Consider the following 16,459-nt stretch of genomic DNA (forward strand, 5'->3'; position numbering starts at 1 on the left):
GACCTTGTTACTTTTCAGCCCAGTTAACTTTTAGTGGAAATATGTAGAGATACAGTCTGGAGAGTAGGAGTGTTTTGCAGTGGGCACTCATCTACCCAAGTATTGAACCTAAGGCCTTGCCCATTTTGAGTAAATGCTTTACCACTGAACTATATCCCCAGCTCCACACTTAATGAAAACAACAACAAAAACACCACAGTCTCACTGTGATATTTTCAAGTTAAAATATATTCTATTTAAATTATTTGATTTATATTTGTATTTCTTTTTTAGTTAAAAACCTGATTCCCACAGGCATATTTAATATACTTTATATTAATCACATGTGAGGAGATAAATTTCAGAAATAATTTCTGATAAGTACTGAAACACAGTGTCTTTGATTTTTTTTTTCTTTACCCCTTGGTCATTTTGTGTAATAATATGCCTCACTACGAAGGTTTGTTAAAGTCAAGTCCACTTTCTCTTTTTTTTTTGACAGGGTCCTATAGAGTCCAGCGTGGATCTTCCTTTCTCAGGTGAGCACCACCACATCCAGCTCAGATGTTTTTTAACTGTCATATTTAAATTGCAAAGTACCCCAAGACAAGGGAGGTACCATTTCCTGCTCAAAGTGCTAGAGGGGTCGAGGTATATACAGCACTGTATCTCCCCACCCCAACATACAAGCAATTATGCAAAAAACAGAATAGAGGTTAAGTCTCATTTCACAAACTTGCGTAGAAGAGTCGTCTGAGTGAACTATTTGTAGAGTTTTGTCTACATGCTCTTAAACATGGTTTCACGGGACAGTGATTTGCAAAAACCTCCACAGAGGGATATTGCAATCATTCCTTCTTTGCACCGGGCTGGGCAAATGTAGCCCCACCCTTCTTGCAGCGGCGCTGCCCTGGAGAGGCTAACTCCTCGCCCACGAGACGCACCCACATTTTATTATTCAACAATGGCACCCAGGCCTCAGAAGATTCGAACTCTGAACGCCGCCCGCCCAGAGAGGTCTCTTCCAGGATGATGGTCGCTGGGGCACCTTGGACGCTCCTGCCCACCCCGCCCACGCGCGACAGGTACAAAGTCTGCCCATCGGGGCCGGGAAGCCACTATTCCGCATCGTCTTTTATTGCTTGATGTCAGTGACTCACACGATGATCGGACAAAGGGTGGATAATGCTCTCCTTCCTAAAGAAACCACCCGCTTGGGTCAAACCACCGGGGGGGTAGGGGGAGAGAGAGCGGTCGGACAGCACCGAGCGCTGAAAAGCCGGCTTGCCATCCAATCCTCCCAGGCTAGTCTTCCGCAGGGCGGGCGGCCGAGTCGGCGGAGGATACTGGGCGGGGCCAGCAGGAGCCTCGCGGCCGGAGGCGGCGCGGTGCGGGCCCCGCCCACCGCAGGCAGGTTACTGCGGCCCTCTAGGTGCGTCGCGTCACGCCGTTCGCGCAGCGGTGATTGGTCCCCACGAGAAGCCACGCCCCCTCAGCTGTAGCCGGGCCGGCTTCGGCGCGGCGGCCATCTTTGTTGATGTGTCAGCTCCGCGGGGCTTTAGGGGAAGCAGGGCGGAGAGCGAGCGATCGGCCGGCCCTGGTCTCCAGCGTTGACTCTCCCGCGCGCTCCGAGTCTGCGGGGATCCCGCCATGGAGAAGCTGGTCCTCTGAGCCGCAGCTCTAGCGGCCTCGTTGGGTTGCGACCTGGGGCTGGGAGAAGTATGGTGAGTGACCCCGGGGCGTCCGGGGAAGTGCTGGGCCGGGGAGAGCCTCCTCCTCGTCGCCTGCTTTCCGAAAGGAGGGCGGTGAAGGTAGGCGCCGGGGACGCGGTTCCCGGCCCCGCTGCCCGCCGGCCTTAGGAGCCCCGACACCCGGGAAGGAGGCGCCGGGCCGGGCCGGCGTGGCCCTGGGGCTGTGCCCGGGCCGCCGCGGGGAGCTCCCCGCCCCTGCAGATCGGCTCGGCTGCGCTTGGTAGTGACTTTGAACCTCCTCCTCTCCCAACGCTGTCGCTGACTGTGATGTGAGGTCGCTGCGAAGTGACTCTCCGAGGTTAGAGACAGCAGAGGCTTTATTCTTTGTTTTTATGACAAAGACATCAAGGCTTTATTATTATTATTATTAACCTAAGTTCCAACTTGTAAAATGGTGCTTCCCACACACGTTCCTAAGGAGCAGTCCCGGGGCAGCAGCATTGATCATCTCTTAAGAATTTTACAACTTTGGCCGAGAGTCACGTCTTGATGGGTTTGTTTGTTGGTTGCCTTAGAGGAAAAAGACGTGGATTTGCAGCCAGACCCCCCCTGGTCACAACCCCACTGCTCTCACCTGGTAGCTAGTTTTGTTAAGCTCCCTTAGTAGATTGTCTCCCGTTCCTTTTCATCTTTCTGAAGATTTAGGCGGAGTGTTTCTCCAAGGAAAATAGGTAGGTTCAGAGGGGATGCCGATGCCAGTGGTCAAACGTGTGTGGCCTTCCCAACCATTAACTACACCTTTATGTTTGCAGAGCATTGATCATGTGGCAAAGATGAAGGTTCTAGAGGCATTGATAGGGAAAGAGTACAATTCTGGTGCAGCTTTCTCGGGTCTTTCCTTATCCATGATTGATTACCCCAAACAGCAGTGATAATTGGCCTGCTGCTTTTCTGTTTCTTTTTGCTCGTTTCATGTTAAAATTCTTTGAAGAACCTGGGTAGTTCACAAACCTGGCAGTATTTAAGAGTTAGCACTCCTTACACTACAGTAGACAAGTAAGTATAATTTTGGAAAAATCCCGAAGAAGGTGCATGGGTTATGTTTATCTTTTTGTTAAGGTCTAGTCTTATTCAGGATAACTGCACATAAAGTTGATGGGTGGGTGTGTGGTCGTTCATGCACACACATGTATTGCCTATGTGGGCACTTGTGCGTGTGCATAGGGAGGCAAGAAGTCTACTAAGATGTCTTCCACAATCACTTTCTACCTTATTATTATTTTTTAAACAAAGTCTCTCACTGTACCTGATGTTCACCAGTTGGGCTCGATAACCTAGCCATCAAGATAGCAATCTTGCCACACCTTCCCAGCACTGGTGTTACAGGAACTGGCTGCCTTTGACAGCCTTGCTGGAAATCGTACTCAGGTCCTCATGCTTGTGTGACAAACACTTACTGACCAAGCCTCTCCTCAGTCTCAACTTGAAGCCTTTTTAACCAGTAGAGACTCCATGGAATGTCACTGATACTTCATGTATGTTTTCCTTAGCTGGAAGGAATACCTGTGGTGTAGGAACAGTGACCACTTTTAATTCATGTAGCATTTAATTAAATCTTAATTTAATGTTAATTTTAATTAATACCCATCCATTAATGTGATGCATTACAGCATAACTGATGATTTGATTTATATTTGATTTAAAAATCCTGTTTGTAGCTACATGTTGAGATTGTAAACAGTGCACACTGCTCACCTCTTTAGGGAAGAGATGATGGATTGAAGGATGTCTAATATAAACTCCCTGGTTCACCAAAGTCACCTGGCAGTTTCAAGTTAAAGAATCTTTCACTTGTTTTGTGGTGTTTTCTGTTTAGTAAAATTTAGGTGTTTTTTTTTTAAATCTTTACCTTTAAATAACTAAAGCCAATTCTTAAATTTCTCATAAACATGTCACTTGCCTTACACTATTTGTGTTAAATTTATTATCATTTTAGGAGCAGCAGTGAGATGGATCATTTAACCTACATATGATCCTCCAATTGTAGACATGTTTCAAACTTTGAAGTTCTCAACTGAGATTTTAAATTTTGCTTGGGTAAAGCAGTAAATAAAAGGAAGATATTGGGGTAAAGGAGCAATAAATATTAAGGGAAAATGAACCTCCCATGTTGACTGTTAGGAGTGTATTTCTCAATGTTTTAGTGTTACTAAATGCGTGAGCTAGCTTATAGTTTGCTGTATAATTATGTAGTAAGTGCTAATGAATTATTTATTTCTGTGAGCAATATAATAATAAGTTATAAAACACTGGCCAAAAATTGCTTTAAAATTTAAGCATTAATTTAACCAAAACTCTTTTCATTGGAAGGGAGTTGTCAAAATGTTTTAGTATTTTTAGTTTTCAGATTTGGAAGAAAAAAAAAACTTTTAATATATCCTTGGACTCATTGAAGTGAGAATGGTGAGATCTATGCAAATAGCTTCAAATTAAGATTTCTACATTAATTTCTGCCTTGAGATTTTATAAAGATAATTAGATGTAAGTAAAATTGCATGGACTCCAGATACTAAAGTGATAATAATGCGATAGATGGCATGGCCTTGTAGATGGTGGGCACTTCCCCTGGGCAGTTTCACCCCAGCGCTTCAGAAACTGGTAGACCGTAGTTTGTTTTTTCTGTTACCTTGGGTCCATTCTGTTTGAGGGAGGGTTTTGCCCTGAGCCTTTTCAAAACTTGTGTACATAGGTGGGGCCAGAGAGGCTTCGGACTTGGAGAGCTGTGACACAGGGAGAAGGCACATGACTGTATAGGATCTTGCTTAGAATTTTGTGTGCAGAGTTAAACCAACCCCCACGGGGGTAAGTGACCCTGGTCTTCTCTAACACTTCACAGAGGATTAAAGGAAAGGCAGCTGTTTATTTTAGTTTTCACTTTCAGGAAACTCAATATGTTAAAATTTACTCAAAAGCTTAATTAGGTTGTGATTACTGTACTTTAAAAATCACTTCTCCCTTTTCGCAGAACTTATCTAGAGATCTTGGAAATAGCTACCACGGCTTTATAGCTTTATCTTTTTCAAAGTAGAATTTGATCTGCATAAATTCACCTTTGTGGAACTTAAGTGTCAGATATTTTTATCATGGGAAGCGAGGTATTCTCACACAGGTTCTTTTGTTCCATTACTGTATTATTTAGAAGCTTTTCCTAGGATAGCTTATCTTTTAACATTTGAATTTGTATTTGAAAAGCATGTATGTGGGGGTTATGAGCAGATCCTGGACTGTGGGCTACTTTATAGTTTTTTTCTGACTTTAGATTTATTAAAGACAGGGTAGGGGGGAAGATTGGGTGCGCCAGGACCTCAAGCCATGCTAGGCGAACTCCAGACGCATGCATCACCTTGTGCATCTGGCTGACATGGGACTTGGAGAATTGGACCTGGATCCTTAGGCTTCGCAGGCAAGCACCTTAACCACTAAGTCATCTGTCTCCCCAGCATTTTTTTTTTTCTGACTTCAATTGCCATATCAGAATCTTACTAGAACTGAACTGATCACAAAGATATTTTATTTTTTTCATTTGTGCTACTTTAGAACTGTATTTGGGGAAGATGTTTAAAAATTAAGCCCTTCATATATGATGGACTTTTCTGCAATGAATAGTAAACCATTAGATTGAAGACTGAAGAACAGCAGTGGCCTAGCAGGCTCAATTTGCGCGTGCACATGTGTGTGTGTGTATGTGTGTGTAATTTTTTTTTTTTTTTTTCAGGTAGGGTCTCTGTAGCCCAGGCTGACTTGGAATTCACTATGTAGTCTCAGGGTGACCTCAAACTCTCATCCATCCTCCTACCTCTGCCTTCCTAGTGATGCCTCCTGAGTATACCACCATACCAGGTTCAGTTTGCATATCTTAATGGATATTCCTTACAAAATATATAGTACATATTTGGGACTGGGATGAAGTGGAACATAATTAAAAATTTATAGTTTGTTTTTAAAAGTAATTTACAATGAGCTAAGTTTTCGGCTGGATTTAAAACACATTTTTTTGTATAGCTCTGGGAGACTTAAGATTCTGAAATGATACAATGAATACTTGGATCTGTAATGCTTTGGCATTGGCCGCAAAACAAGAGGCTAAGGGTTCAGTATAGTCTTTCTGTATTGGTCCACAGCAGGAGGGATGATTTACTCATCACTTTGTTTACCTACCATAATACCTTCATGTAACGCATGCTCAGTGTGTATTTGTTGAAGTACATTGGAAATGATTTCTGAGTTGATACCTTTGTAGAAAGCTAGTCTCATTGATAACCTGTTAGCAGATCTCTAGCAATTGGATTCATTTGTATTTGCTATTTATTGAGTAAGCCTAAGAGATTTTGTTTTTTGTTTTGTTTATAGTACCAATCAGTGGAAAAATAGGAAATGGAACCAAAGGCTGTTAAAAGGTATTTCTATTTGTATAGGTTTCAAACAGGAAAGATTTTGTAGAAATATGAGTTCCTTCATTAAGAAAAATAAAACAGAGGTGGGGATAATGTTTTAAGGCAAATTAAAAAAAAAATGTTTCTTGACCAGTTACCTACAGCTGATGAGCTCCAGTAAGAGCGAAACCAGTTCTCACCTTTGGAAAGAAGTTTGAAGTGGGAATTGGTCCTGTAGTACTGTGTCAGAAACAGGGAAAGCTGTAAACAATAATGGCTTAAGAGGAATTTTTTTTAATTCATTTTTATTTATTTATTTGAGAGCAGCAGACGGGGGGGTGGGGGAGCACGTCAGGGCCTCCAGCCACTGCAAACGAACTCCAGACGTGTGCACCCCCTTGTGCATCTGGCTAACATGGGTCCTGGGGAATGGAGCCTTGAACCGGGGTCCTTAGGCTTCACAGGCAAGTGCTTAACCGCTAAGCCATCTCTCCAGCTCTTAAGAGGAATTTTTTTTTTAATTTTATTTATTTATTTGAGAGCGACAGACACAGAGAGAAAGACAGATAGAGGGAGAGAGAGAGAATGGGCGCGCCACGGCTTCCAGCCTCTGCAAACGAACTCCAGACGCGTGCGCCCCCTTGTGCATCTGGCTAACGTGGGACGTGGGGAACTGAGCATCAAACCGGGGTCCTTAGGCTTCACAGGCAAGCGCTTAACCGCTAAGCCATCTCTCCAGCCCAAGAGGAATTTTTTGATTGCAGTGTTTGAAATACAGTATTTACCCTATTGAGTGTTATTAAATTGTCAAAATATCTTGTTTTTACTTCAAAATAGCAACTTGTGTTTAATCTATAATTGTAATTACATGCATCTGTGAATATGAATTCGCTTTGTAAAGGCCCTTAATCCTGTAAGCAAATGTCTCACTTTACAATCCTCCTGCATTCGTTTACTACAAGAGTATTCTATCCTCAGTAACGATGGCAGCTTTCCTTCCAAAAGAAAAAAAAAAAAAAACACTTGGACATCATCCAAATTGATCTCCTGCAGGCCTGAGGGAGAACTCAGCTGACTCCTTTCCCCTTAGTTAGCTGTGGATATAATGGCACTTGTCATGTGGTTTGCTTGTTTTGTCTGTTGCCATTCTTGTGCAGTTTACTCTTCAGTAATGTCCTTGTTTCACACACGGCATAGATCTTCTTAAGCCCTCTTCTCTGGGGCCTCCAAGGCAGTTTTTTGGGACATCCCTCTGAGTGGTTAGCAGATGCCAATTTGCATGGTGACTTTTTCAGAGGTCATGGACATAATGAGAGAAGGTATTAGAAAATACTCATTAAAAAATTATTTATTTATTGGACACAGAGAGAGCGAGAGAGAAGGAAAGAGACAGATGGAGGGAATGGGCGCACCAGGACCTCCAGCCGCTGCAAATGAACTCCAGATGCATGTACCACCTTGTTCATCTGGCTTACATGGGAACTGGAGAATGGAGCCTGAGTCCTCTGGCTTCTCGGGCAAGTGCCTTAGCTGCTAAGCCATCTCTCCAGCCCTAGAAAATACTCATTCTTTGAGGTTAAATTTAGTTGTCTTCAATTTATAGAGTATAAAAATAGACTGCAAGCTGTAAGCACTTACAAAAATAGGGTCTATTTATTTACCTAGATGAATATCCTACAGGATGTAAGATAAACTTTTGTTTTTGTGCACTATCTTACACTCTAGAAGCCTACCCATGACAGGCTGCTTGGCCCCAGATGAAGAAGAAACCGTTAAGAAATACCGAGCAGCATTTGCAAAAATGAGTGTAAATGTCCTATAGAATGTATCTGTTAGGTTTATCTATTATGATTGTACTGTTGTTTGAAATTTTAGGGGTTTGATTCAGAGTGAGGCTCCTCCTTAGAAAAACAATTCCTGCCTGATCAAAAGTATGGTAAGGAAGGCTATCTGCTTGATGACTATAAACACAGTATGTTTTGGTTTCCAAGAGAGGTTATTTTTATACTTGTGATAAGAGAAAACGTGTCGATGTGGCATTAAAATCAGTCTTTAGTCTGTAGATACACTGAAGAAGGTAAGAGCATTGTAGATGGAGACCAAACCATGGAGATGTTAGTGTGCAGAGTGAGTGAAGATCAAGTGTACTGTTGGGAATATTAAAGTACAGTCATAATGTGCTAGGATTTGAGGACTGGTTGGAAGATAAGTAAAGTAGTATAACTGGTTACTAAGGAATCTCAATTCTGGGTAGAAACATGAAAAAGTTTTATGTTTTTGTGGGTCTCCAATTAATCGTACTGCTTAGAACAGCTAGCCAGCCAATTTCCCTCTGCAGTGCAGTCTCTTTAATCTGCCACTTTTTGTTATTCCAGAAATTAAGACGGGTCCCAGCCCAAAAAACAAACAACAGCAACAAAAATGAAAGCACAACATTTTCTCCTTAAACAGTTCCTAGCTGCTTGGCTTAAAGAGAAATAACGATTCCAGATAGGCTCTCTCTCCTCTAGCCCTTTGGCAGTTAGGGACGAGTACACCCCCCTCCCCTCCAGGGGAGACTGAACTTTCATTGCCTGAACCTGGCGGGGAGAGATGGTCTGGTCCTGCCTTCACTGCTTCAGGCTGCATTTGCTTGTGGCCTCTGAGGATATATGTTCAACTTTTGTTAGAGAATTTTAGCTTCTTGCATCCCCCCTATTTTTGCATAGAATAGTTTCTGTTCCTCTTGGCAGAGCCAGTACACACACACACACACACACATCAACGCTTTCTCTAGATTTGCTCGTGGGCTCACCCACAAGGCCTGCCCTTCTGTGACTGTCCTTGATCTTTCACGGGGGTTGCAGGAAGCAGAGCAAGACAGGAGGAATGGGACGGAATTGAGAAACAAGTGGCTGAGCTACAGGTGTGAGTCTCAGAAGCGTGGGTTGGGTTGCAAGATAGACAGTGATAAAAAATACAGGGGAGCAGAAATTGTTTGAGAGTATGAGAGCACCAAAGAAAGGAGTCATCTGATTAAGTACAGTGATACCATTGACTGGGAAGGTACTCAGTTACAGGAACTACAGTTAGGATTTTGGATTTGTTTAAGGTTTCAAAAATAACTCCATTGGGTATACCTTTATTCAGAATTTAATACAGATGCAGACATAGTGTGAAGAATTATGGTGCAGGATTTTTGGATCCAGGGAGGAATTAAATTTCATGAAGAAGTGGTAGATCTGAGGCCTATGGATCCCAACTTTTGATCTTTATTAATTAGCAATGAATTAATTAATTAGCAATGAATTGAAAAAACAGACTCTGAAAAGAGTAAGTTATGAATTATGAAATTTATTTTCGAGAGAATTAGGATCCAGGGAGAAGGCTAGCTGAAAGACTCAAGCCAGAAGGGAATTTCCCCCCTTGCCCATCTGGAAAGGGAGAGGGGAGATGGGGAGGATCTTCTTCACAGAGCGTGTGCACACACACGAGAGCCCCAGATCCCAGATCCCCTTCACTTTCACACTCACATAGGAGTGAGAAAGGACTAAAATAAAGGAAGGACTTAGGGCTTAAAGAGAGATCACACAATACTACAGAAACAAAATAACTGTAGAAAGCGCGCACAAAAATGCCCAAATCAGAAATGTCTCCTCCTCCCCACCCTGGCTGGGAAAGGACAGGCAGAGACTTAGACATTTGTGTTCATGTGGAGCCACAGGACAAAGGGGCCAAGATGGAAAAAGAAGAAAGTTATCCATGTGGTTAGGCTCCTTTTATGTGGATCAAACATCTAATCCGGATGAGCCTTTTCAACAGACTCAGGTGTGTAAGGGAGAGACCTTATTGGTTGATGGACCCAAGAGGCTGACTCAAGAGGGGCCAGCCCATCCAGCTGTGCTAAGCTGAGGAAGTAGCAGGAAGTTGCTGCTGGCGACTGTTGCTGGAAGCCATCTTGGATGAGACTGGATGATGCAGGTTCTAGTCTTGCCAGGGCAGGCAAGGTGGCATCCATGTTCTCTTTGGGCCTCTGTCTCTGGCTGACTGTTTGTAAAAAGCTTCCTTGCTCTTGTTCCTCCTTCAATTTGGCATTTGGAACTCAGGTACAGGCCTCAGTAATCATGTAGACTTCAATTATGAGTTGTTGCCACAAGCTAAGTGGGCAAATTGTAGAATAGGAAAAGGTTTGAAGACCAAACTCTGGGGACTGTAAAGCTCAATAAAAGAATGTAAACCAGTATTTACTTAGTGTTAGTATTGACAAGTCATGGCACACAGTTAAGGACCCTGAAGTTGTTGATCAAATTTCTTTTCACTTGCTAGGGAGTCATAATGTCTTTATAGTCCTCTTCTGAAATAGATTCTTTATCTGTTGCCTGTTACATGGTGGTATGCTTTGGGTTCCATTTCTGTTGCTATAACATTAACTAGTAATGATGTTTAAAACCACTTCATTTTAAATTATTTCTAAATTGGCAAGTTCAACAGCAACATGTTTAATAAAAGTCCTATCTTAAAATGAGTTACATTGAGTATGTTAACATGTCTCCAGTGTCATTATGAAATTCATTTATTTTGTCCAAGATTTTGGAATGTAACATAGTTACTGAGGTTTTTCACTTGTTTACTGCATTTATTTGTATTTTCTAAAGCTAAATCAAGCCTTAAATACCACTAAGTACTTTGGCTTCGTTATAAATACATGGCATGGTGTGTTAATTTCTCTGCGGCTGTTTGGGTTAGATGTTACCCAGATAAGTAGCTGAGAATCCAAGACTAGAGGAATTGATGCACCGAAGGACAATCTGAAGTAGCAGGCAAGGTATCCACAGACAAGCTGGCTTCCCTTTCCTTCCATATAACTAACTATCCCCTCAAGTTTCTATATTCCAAGCAAAGTTCCTCAAATACAGTTTTATCTTAAAATTTCTGTACTTTGTTCAGCAACTATTTGAGAATTTACTATGTGCTAGAAACTCTACAGTGTAATCAAATATACAAGTTATGTAATTTTATTATAATTTGTCACCTTAACAAAATTCACTTCTTCTTACTATTCTGAGGAGTTACCTGGCTAGGCTCCTCTATCCCAGTGTCTCCCCTCCTCCCACCATTGTCTCCATCACAGCTTGATGTCTGTGTGCATGTGTCTCCTATGCAGAAGTTAATCTTTTATTTTCCATCAGTGTACTGCTCATCTGGCATTACTTCTTTGTAGTTGCTATCAAAGCTGTAAGCTAAAGGCCAGGCGTGCTGGCACATGCCTTTAGTCCCAGCACTTGGGAGGCAGAGGTAGGAGGATTGTCACAAATTCGAGGCTACCCTGAGACTACATAGTAGATTCCAGATCAGTCTGGGCTAGAGTGAAACTCTACCTCGAAAAAGCAAACAAACAAACAAAAAACCCCTCCAATCTGGCTTTGATAATGTCTCTACTCTGTACATGCAGTGTCAAACTAATCAAAAAAAATTGACAATTATTTTCATAAAAATAGAAGACTTTATTTATTTTTATCAGTGTTGGGTATTTTTGAAGTTCAGTATTTTTCCATAAAGTGAACATAAAAGTAGTACCTTTGTCAGTAATATCAAAGTGTATTCTATTATTGTCAAATAAAATCTTCATGTATTTATCTAGGCAAGAAATGTAGGCTCTGCTTGATTCACACTGATGAGACTGAGAATTGCTATGGAACTTCCCGGACCCTGCCTAGGTGAAAAACTGCTTCCTGTTAGAAATCTGTAAGCTTTGGGCTGGAGAGATGGCTTAATGGTTAAGCGCTTGCCTGTGAAGCCTAAGGACCCCGGTTCGAGGCTCAGTTCCCCAGGTTCCACGTTAGCCAGATGCACAAGGGGGCGCACGCGTCTGGAGTTCATTTGCAGAGGCTGGAAGCCCTGGCGTGCCCATTCTCTCTCCCTCTATCTGTCTTTCTCTCTGTGTCTGTCACTCTCAAATAAATAAATAAAAAAAATGAACCCAAAAAAAAATTAAAAAAAAAAAGGAAATCTGTAAGCTTTGAGTTCAGAGCCAGGTCTCTGGGCTGCGTCCTGTTAGCTCCCTCCTCTGTATTTGTATCTCAGGTGAGCGCGTTATTACCTAGTCAGCGGTCATCCTAGCGTTTGCAGCCCTGCATGCCTTCTCCGGGCCTAATACTCTCCCAGTAGGCCTTTCCCCGCAACAGAAGGAATTGCTAGACTTTAAAAATTAATTGTGCGGTTACATATATGACTGCTTGTCTTATGTCTTGTGGGGATTATGGGGAATGCCAGACTGCAATAGAAATTAGTGAAGTTGGATAACTGAATAGATCAGGAAAGACAGTGAGATTTTGCAATGGCCCTATTGATTGTAGCCAACTTGGGGTAGCTGTCTTCATTCTTGTCAAGGGAAGGCCTTTCTTTTTTTTTAATTTATTTTTATTGACAACTTCTATGATTGTAAACAATATCCCATGGTAATGCCCTCCCTCCCCCCACTTTCCATTTGAAACTCCATTCTCCATTCATATCCCCTCTCCCTCTCAATCAGTCTCTCTTCTATTTTGCTGTCATGATCTTTTCCTCCTATTATGATGGTCTTGTGTAGGTAGTGTCAGGCACTGTGAGGTCATGGATATTCAGGCCATTGTGTGTCTGGAGGAGCCCATTGTAAGGAGTCCTGCCCTTCCTTTGGCTCTTACATTCCACAGTGGACCCTGAGCCTTGGAAGGTGTGATAGAGATATTTCAGTGCTGAGCACTCCTCTGTCACTTCTTTTCAGCACCGTGGTACCTTCTGAGTCATCCCAAGGTCACTGCCATCTGAAAAGAGAAGCTTCTCTAACCAAAAGTGAGAGTAGCATTAATATATGGGTATGAGCATTAAGAGAAGTGCTTACTGGGCCGTTTGGTGAGCACAGTATGTACATTTAGCCAGACAGCAGCAGATGTTACACCTCTAGGGCTCATGACAATCCCTGTCTTAAGTTTTCAGTATCAGGGATGTATGCCCTCACATGCCATGGGCCTCCAGTCAAATTAGAGGGCAGTTGGTTTTCCCTATAACAGATGTGCCGCTTTTGGACCTGTTGGCTCATTTGGCCTGGCTGGCCAAATATAACGCTTGCAGTGTCTACTGTTGACTATCTTCACTGGTGTTTTCTCTCTCTCCCATTGAACTGCATATAGTGTGGCTTTTTTCAGCTTTCTGTCAGTTGGTCTACATGGAGGAGGTTTTCAGTTCAGCTCCAGCAGGATTTCTTAGTGTCCTTGCAGCCCAATATGTGGAGTCTTCAGCAGCAGGGTCTTACCACCTATTCCTGGTGGGAAACTAAGGGCCTCAGCAATGGCCTGTAATGTTTTGGGGGCATTAGGGTCCTCTCTGGCCAACAACTCACTGGCACTGAAAATTTTCTAGTAACAATCTATGGCTCCTGTGTGTTCCATTGTCCAAAAACATAGGTTTCCATATGACTTATTTATATCCTCTTAGATTTTGATTAGCCCTCCCCCACATCTTTCCTTTACTCAGTCTCTCCCCTGACCTCATTTAGGCCTTTTCACCCCCATTATTCTGTTCCACTTACATATATACAATACCAGCCCCTGTTGGGGGAAGGCCTTTATTAAAGGAATGATTAGTTATGAAATGTAAGTCTTAGTTATTGTGTGTCAGTGTGTACAAAGATCTATAGAGTCTTGGATTAATTTTTTTTCTTCTGATATTTGATTTGTTAGATGTAAAACGAAGATCAAGAGCAGACTGGAAGAAACACAGAGTGAAGTGGTGCCAGTCAGCATGTCAGAGAGAGAGCCCAGAGCCCTGACGTGCTCCGGTGCAGGTCCTGGGCAAACACCTGAACTGAAGGCAGAGCCCAGAGTCCCCGCGTGCTCTGGTGCAGGTCCTGGGCAAACATCTGAACTGAAGGCAGAGCCCAGAGTCCCCGCGTGCTCTGGTGCAGGTCCTGAGCAAACACCTGAACTGAAGGCAGAGCCCAGAGTCCCTGCATGCTCTGGTGCAGGTTCTGGGCAAACACCTGAACTGAAGGCAGAGCCCAGAGTCCCCGCGTGCTCTGGTGTAGGTCCTGAGCAAACACCTGAACTGAAGGCAGAGCCCAGAGTCCCCGCGTGCTCTGGTGCAGGTCCTGAGCAAACACCTGAATTAAAGACAGAGCCCAGAGTCCCCGCGTGCTCTGGTGCAGGTTCTGGGCAAACACCTGAACTGAAGGCAGAGCCCAGAGTCCCCGCGTGCTCTGGTGCAGGTTCTGAGCAGACATCTGAACTGAAGGCAGAGCCCAGAGTCCCCGCGTGCTCTGGTGCAGGTCCTGAGCAAACACCTGAATTAAAGACAGAGCCCAGAGTCCCCGCGTGCTCTGGTGCAGGTTCTGGGCAAACACCTGAACTGAAGGCAGAGCCCAGAGTCCCCGCGTGCTCTGGTGCAGGTCCTGAGCAGACATCTGAACTGAAGGCAGAGCCCAGAGTCCCCACGTGCTCTGGTGCAGGTCCTGGGCAAACACCTGAACTGAAGGCAGAGCCCAGAGTCCCCGCGTGCTCTGGTGCAGGTTCTGGGCAAACACCTGAACTGAAGGCAGAGCCCAGAGTCCCCGCGTGCTCTGGTGCAGGTTCTGAGCAGACATCTGAACTGAAGGCAGAGCCCAGAGTCCCCACGTGCTCTGGTGCAGGTCCTGGGCAAACACCTGAACTGAAGGCAGAGCCCAGAGTCCCCGCGTGCTCTGGTGCAGGTTCTGGGCAAACACCTGAACTGAAGGCAGAGCCCATAGTCCCCGCGTGCTCTGGTGCAGGTCCTGAGCAAACATCTGAACTAAAGGAAGACTTATGCAACTCATTTCTTGGTGACAAAGGCAGCAGAGTAGAAACCGAATCTAAATTATTGTCATTAAACTGTGACAAAATCTTGTTTGCACCTAATGAGCACAGTAGCCCAAGTGAGGTACAGGAAGACCGTCTTCCAGACCATGGAGGAGGAGGGGGTTCTTGTGCTGAGACAGACATATGCCCAGGAAATGGTGGACAAATTGCTAACTCTCCTAGTGGAGATTTTGCAAAGCAAGTATCAAAGACAAATGAAACAGAACAGTCAGTCACACAGATACTAGCAGAATTAAGGTCATCTACTTTTACGGAAGCTGCTAATCAAAAGACTTACTCAGCAAGTCCCTATGATACAGAGTGCACCAAGAAACTTATTTCAAAAATAAAGAATGTTTCAGCATCAGAGGATTTGTTGGGAGAGATAGAATCTGAGCTCTTATCTGCGGAGTTTGCAGAACACCGAGTGCCAAATGGAATGAATAAAGGAGAACACGCATTAGTTTTGTTTGAAAAGTGTGTGCAAGATAAGTATTTGCAGCAGGAACATACTATAAAAAAGTAAGTCTTTCACTCCTTAAGGAAATGTTCTTCTGTGTAGAGATAAGAGATTGAAATTTAAAAATATTTCATCTTTATTTATTCATTTGAGAGAGAGAGAGAGAAAAAGCAGCAGAGATAGAGAGGCAAATAGAGAATGGATGCACCAGGGCCTCCAGCTGCTGCAAGTGAACTCCAGACGCATGTGCCACCTTGTGCATCTGGCTTGCATGTGTCCTGGAGAATCAAACTTGGGTCCTTTGGCTTTGCAGGCAAATGCCTTAACTGATAAGCCATCTCTCCAACCCAGTGATTGAAATTTTTAAGGAAAATATATTGCCTCCTTTTCATTTCATAGTTTTACCTAATTGATCGAAAAAAAAGGACATTTACTGAATGGCTAAACATGTTTCATGTTTCTGGTTACTTAAGATTATATCTAAATCTAACAGAAGAACATTGGAAATAGTATATGTTTATTGAAGAATTAGCACTTAATTTCTTTTCTAAAAATAATGGTTCTATTTTGAGCTGTAGCAGACCCTTAACATTTTATTCACCTTTATTACTGCATATTAGTTATACAAAATAATGAGTTTCATGGTATATTCTTAATATATGCATATCACATACTTTGATCATATTTCACCATCCCTGTTTTATCTCTCTCTCCTGCTAGCTGTCTTCCTCATACCTAATAGTCTTCCTTCTGCGTTCATTTTTTTTTGTAATTAAGATTCCATATATGAGAACACATGATAATTGTCTATAAATCTGGCTTATTTTGCTTAAAATAATGATCTCCAGTTCCACTTATTTTCTTGTAATTGTCATAGATTTGTTTGTTGTGGATAAACAAAGCTGCATTCTATACTTTACTACATTTTCTTTATCCATTCATCTGTTGATGGACACCTAGGATGATTGTATCACTTCATCACTTCACTGTTGTGAAAAATGCTGGGAAAATCATAGTTGTGCATGTATCTTTGGTAATACTGACTTAGATTCCTTCCATTGTGTACTA

General features: G+C 43.0%; 1 protein-coding gene across 3 annotated transcripts in view; it reads left to right on the forward strand.

Moving 5' to 3' along the window:
• The first annotated feature begins 1,505 nt into the window (after window positions 1–1,505).
• Window positions 1,506–16,459, forward strand: part of Ccdc186 (coiled-coil domain containing 186) — a 45,800-nt gene continuing 30,846 nt past the window's right edge. Inside the window, exons 1-3 of one of the 3 annotated variants that reach the window (XM_045138810.1) lie at window positions 1,506–1,703; window positions 13,801–14,684; window positions 14,865–15,453. In XM_045138810.1, the coding sequence (XP_044994745.1) occupies window positions 13,862–14,684; window positions 14,865–15,453 (1,412 nt within the window). In that variant the 5' untranslated portion in view covers window positions 1,506–1,703; window positions 13,801–13,861. Of the gene's footprint in view, window positions 1,704–13,800; window positions 15,454–16,459 lie in introns of all 3 variants that reach the window. The other 2 variants (XM_045138807.1, XM_045138801.1) reach the window with 2 other exon arrangements.

Source organism: Jaculus jaculus, chromosome 1 (assembly GCF_020740685.1).
Source record: "Jaculus jaculus isolate mJacJac1 chromosome 1, mJacJac1.mat.Y.cur, whole genome shotgun sequence".
NCBI classification, from domain to species: Eukaryota; Metazoa; Chordata; class Mammalia; order Rodentia; family Dipodidae; genus Jaculus; species Jaculus jaculus.